At 28.2% G+C, this 4,872-nt stretch overlaps 1 protein-coding gene across 2 annotated transcripts in view; it reads right to left on the reverse strand.

The window, feature by feature from the left end:
- Positions 1 to 1,420, reverse strand: part of LOC106685505 (neurotrimin) — a gene marked incomplete at its 5' end in the record, with an annotated part of 372,379 nt that extends 370,959 nt beyond the window's left edge. For both annotated transcript variants that reach the window (XM_067053418.1, XM_067053419.1), the window contains 1 exon segment: positions 1,260 to 1,420. In XM_067053418.1, the coding sequence (XP_066909519.1) occupies positions 1,260 to 1,420 (161 nt within the window).
- Positions 1,421 to 4,872: the final 3,452 nt, after the last annotated feature.

Below are 4,872 nucleotides of genomic sequence, written 5' to 3' on the forward strand. Positions count from 1 at the left end.
ATGTATATTTAAGTTGTTACTATTCTTATATATAATTTACTGTATTTTTTCCACCTCACAGTATACTCTAGTGAATGGGCTTAGCAGGGCTCTCCAAATATTTCACTAATTAATGAGGTTTAGTGTAAAATAGGTGGGCGGCTTTTAGGAAATTCCTAATAAGCAGCTTAAGTGCTCTCCTAAATTTAACAATTTGATAAAGTAAAGTCGTTAAAATGTATTAATCTTAAAAAAAAAAAAAAATTATTAATAATTCTATAATAAGTAAAGATTGATTTTGTTTATCCGTAAGGCAAAAACTCCAAACTCAATTAAAATCCAGCTTCTTTCGAATCGTTGAGAAAAACTCTATATCATTAAACTCCCTCATTCAATTAAAACAAACGTTTTGATAGTTATTTAATTTGGATATTTATCTCACGAACAGTAAATTAAGGTGATTTTATCGATCCAGACATACAAAATTTCTATTTTTGATTTTGGAAAGAAAACTTGTTGAAGTAAAATTTTAGATTAAAATAATTTTGCCACTTCCATAGTAAGATCTTCAAGTCTCTTGCACCATTCAGTAATGCGTTAGTCTAGATCACGTGGTGTTTTTCATTTTTTATTTACATTGGAATATCTTTTAATAAATTGAAAATTTGTTTTATAGCTCCCATCTATCATGATTTTCTGATTACTTGTTCCTCTGAATAATTTTCCGATTATTTTTTTTTTTTTTTATTTATTTTTTTTTTTTATAGTGATCTGGATTCCCTGTTATAAAGATGCGAATTATGTATTTTTAAAATATGGTTTATATTTATAACTTTTTATTTACCTCCTATATGTACGTACCAAATACCCACTAAAATCATTACAGGAGGGTATGAAAAAAAAAAAAATAACTTTTTATTCTTCATGGGTGAGACAAATTGACTAGGAATTTTAAATACGGTATCGGTACAAAACAGCAGTCTAATTGGCACCAGGAAAGAATGATGTTTTCAAAAATCCACTTTGATAGTTTTTTAAGATTCCCCGGTTTCAGTGTTTAGCCGGTTACAGCGTATATTTTATGTGGGACCTCTAAGATCGTTGCAAAAAAGATTAAATCTATATTTTATCTCTCATCAGAAAACTTTTCGAAACTCTAATGTTTCATTAAAAATTAATGAAATATCGTCTTTATTTTTTAATAAATGGTTTTGGTGTGGATATTGACTGCTAGGAACGAATATTTTATATTAATTGCGGACTGTAATAAGTGGACTCACCGTTTTGTTGCCGAGGTTCTTGACTTTGCAGTTGAGATAAGCTGTCTTGCCAAGTAGGGCTGTGACGTTCTTTGAAGCTGCCCTGTCGAAGTTGGGTCCAGGTCTCGCGGTTGGGGAAACCGAGTTCTGTCCTTTGCCAGGTGCCGTTTGTGCGCTCAGAGCTGCAACAGGTGCATAATTATTAAACACTGATACTAAAATTATTAAGAGGATTAATATACATTTTTAAAAATATTTATTAAAACTATCAACTTAATAAAACTTTGACTTATCAGAGAAGAAATTATCTATTGGTAGGACTCTAATAACTGATTTACGTCCGAGGGTTTAGAGGCCATCTTTCAGGTGATTTGGAGGATTATCGGGCATCGAAGAAGAAGCAAGGTTAAAGACTAGAGAGGTTCGAATGGTATGGAATCTATTAAAGAAAGAGTTATATCTGGTTCAAGCCAAATCAATAACAATGAAGTATTGAGGTCATTACGGATGATTTGGTTTGTATATTAGGACAAAAAACTACAGAGGGTTATTATTGTCCTTATAATTAAAAATACAAAAAACATAAATAAATAGTTATTTACTATTTATATCGATTATAGAAGATGACAATTAATGTTGATTATGATGGTTTAACATAAATTTTCAAATTTTGATAATGAAAAATTATTTGAATTATAATTTCATTTCTTCTTTGAGGCTGGTAAGTACATATACTATAATAAAAATATTCATATAATTCATATATCCCACAATAATAGACATGACAAACATCACTAAAAGCAGAAGGTTTTTGCAAGCAATTCATATAACCCAAAATATTAAAGACACGGTAAACTATAAAATAGACACAGAACATTTAAATACACATTATGCCGATATAATTAATAGATTAGTCATATAAATATTTAAAAAATCAGGGAAAATATGTGTGAATAAAATAGGCCAATCGAGAAATTGAAAATATGACAAATATCTGGTAAATATGATTACAAGAATTTTAAATATTCACATAGAACATAAATAAAAATTATTGATAAGAATAACTTAATTTTAGGATTGTTAAAGTGCATGAGTATGGGACAACTGTCCCGAAACTTTGTACAATGAAAATACAGAATTGAAGTTTGGAAGTTTTTTTTTACCTCAAATTATTTAAAATTTAAAAAAATATATAAACAAACTTCCTAAAAAGAATAATTAAATTTCTTGTTAGGGACTACTTTGTTCATAAATTATAATAAAAATATCCATATAGTCTCGACATATTAATTTAATAATAATATATGCTACACTTTGTTAAAGTGATTGATAAGGTTCTAATAGATAGCGTAGACTGAATAAAATTAAAATAAGTAAACTAATGGATAAAAATAGGTTGATGAACTAAAATATGATTTTTAATGGCATTGTTGGATATTATAAATAAGACATCCTTCAGAATTGCCAAGATGGCCGAAACGAAAAAGTTTCAAGAAAGTAAACATATTGAGACTATATGGATATATTGTTATTATAATTAATGAAAATTTATAATAATTATTTAATAATAATTTATAATATACAAATCTGATTTATATTAGGATAAATAATGAGTAAGTTTTAATGAATGGTTTTGTTAGTATTTTTTTCATTGTCGCCCAAGACCAAGTTAAATCTCCAGAATTGCCGAGGAACACTTCGTTTATCCATGACCCTTCTCAAAGATGTATATCATAGTGATAAAAACTTAGCAGGGTCAACTTTACAGAGTTGACACTGAGGAAGATTATTTTATTTGTAATAACGAAAGAAGCATTTTACAAAGAAGTCATGAGAAATTCGATGGCGTAATAAAATCTTGATGTCCAACCCCTTAATTTGAAATAGGCCTTGTATAAGTCATGTAAATGGACATTATTTAAATAATTTTAAGATCGAATCGTATGACTAGGAAATGTAATTTTGTGTGGTTCCAACTTTCTAAATAGTGAATCTGTTGGATATTGACAATTATTAGAGGATAATTATAGCCAGGAAGACCTGAAGTCATTGGTTTACGACATAATATGATTATTGATTAATTTGTTTTAAATAAATCACAAATAAGAAAATACTTAATAGCTGTTTTTGCTAAACACCCGACATCCAGGTAGAAATGAAACCATTTTTTTAAAAATATTTCTTAACTATTATTAATAAATAGTGTAGGATTTAAGGTAAAATAATTATTTGTGTGTGTTTTTTTTCCAGATAAAATAACAGGAATTCTAAATGAAAAACCTTTTTTATATAATTCTCTAAAAATGAAAAAAAGTGAAAATGTTTTCTCAGTATTCGATACAGGTAGTCTTCGATTCCTCTTATTTCAGGTAGAAAAAAAATTTTTAATTTAATTTTTTTTCCACGTATTTGCAATCAATATAGTTTCAAACACTTATCATGTTATAGAATCACGGCTACTTATTAAAAAATATAACTGAAAAGAGATATCCTTATGCTTATTAATTATAAAATATTTTTGTAGAATCTCTAAAACATAATTCTGAATTAGAGAAGGATCCTATATCCCTTCCGAATGAGCCTCTTCAAGTTAAGCAATTAACGACCTCTGGAAAAAATCCGTTATTTATGCTTGTTAATGGAACAAGATATTTGAATTATTTAATTATTAGAACTAATGGATTACTACTTCTGATTATATAATTCAATATTTTATAACTTTTACAATGATACGATTAGTGATTGTAGTATTTTTTAATTTTAAAGCTAAATTTTTACTAAACGAAAAATGAACTCCAATCAATCAGATATTTTCCATTCTTGGATGACCTTTTTCTCTTTTTTAGTAAATTTAAGATTCCGCTGTCATGAAAATTCTGGTCCTTAAAGCGAAGTCAGCAAAAAATAAAATGTGAGTTGAAGCCATCTTTATTACTATTTTTTTGATCATTAAATAGTTTTTCTTTGTCTGACCTCCTAACCCCAATAAGGAATACGTTATGAAAATAATTCGGCCAACTATATAAAAAAAAAAAATTAAGCGTTGGACCGACTTTACACAATCTATGTAACCCTCCATTAATTATTTTTTTAAATTTATTTACTTTATCTCTTTTAACTTTGAAAGGAAATATTAAAAATTATTTTACAAGATAAATTTTTTTGTAAATGCCAATAAATACATTTTTCAAAAATTATTTCATATGAAAATTATATGAATAAATTTAAGTGTATTTATGATCTCCAGTGTCCGCATGGGTCATTAACATTTATCAGGGAATGTCATGCATGAGGAGACTCCAACGCAAGTATGGTGGAGTCCCTACGAATTGATGACTAAGCCACTCAGGTATGCAGGTACGGCCTCAGCTCATGAATCTAAGACAGACCCGAGCCCTTCAGAAAATAGGGTTCCGTACCTTTCGCCTTAGATAAGGGCTGCCCTTCATTCTATCAGCGAAAAGGGTAGGCCCTTTCAAATTTTGTTAGGACGACCCGTTTTTAGAAATGTTCCACTTAGTTGCTGATGGAGCTTGAGCGTTGTATGAAAGTAGCGGATTAAGTAATCTGGTTTTATTATTAATAATTTTTAACTAAGATTAAATTTATTTGATTTAAAAAAGAATAAATTTAT

The sequence above is a fragment of the Halyomorpha halys genome, unplaced genomic scaffold, assembly GCF_000696795.3.
Source record: "Halyomorpha halys isolate HHAL.00 unplaced genomic scaffold, Hhal_1.1 Scaffold705.1, whole genome shotgun sequence".
NCBI classification, from domain to species: Eukaryota; Metazoa; Arthropoda; class Insecta; order Hemiptera; family Pentatomidae; genus Halyomorpha; species Halyomorpha halys.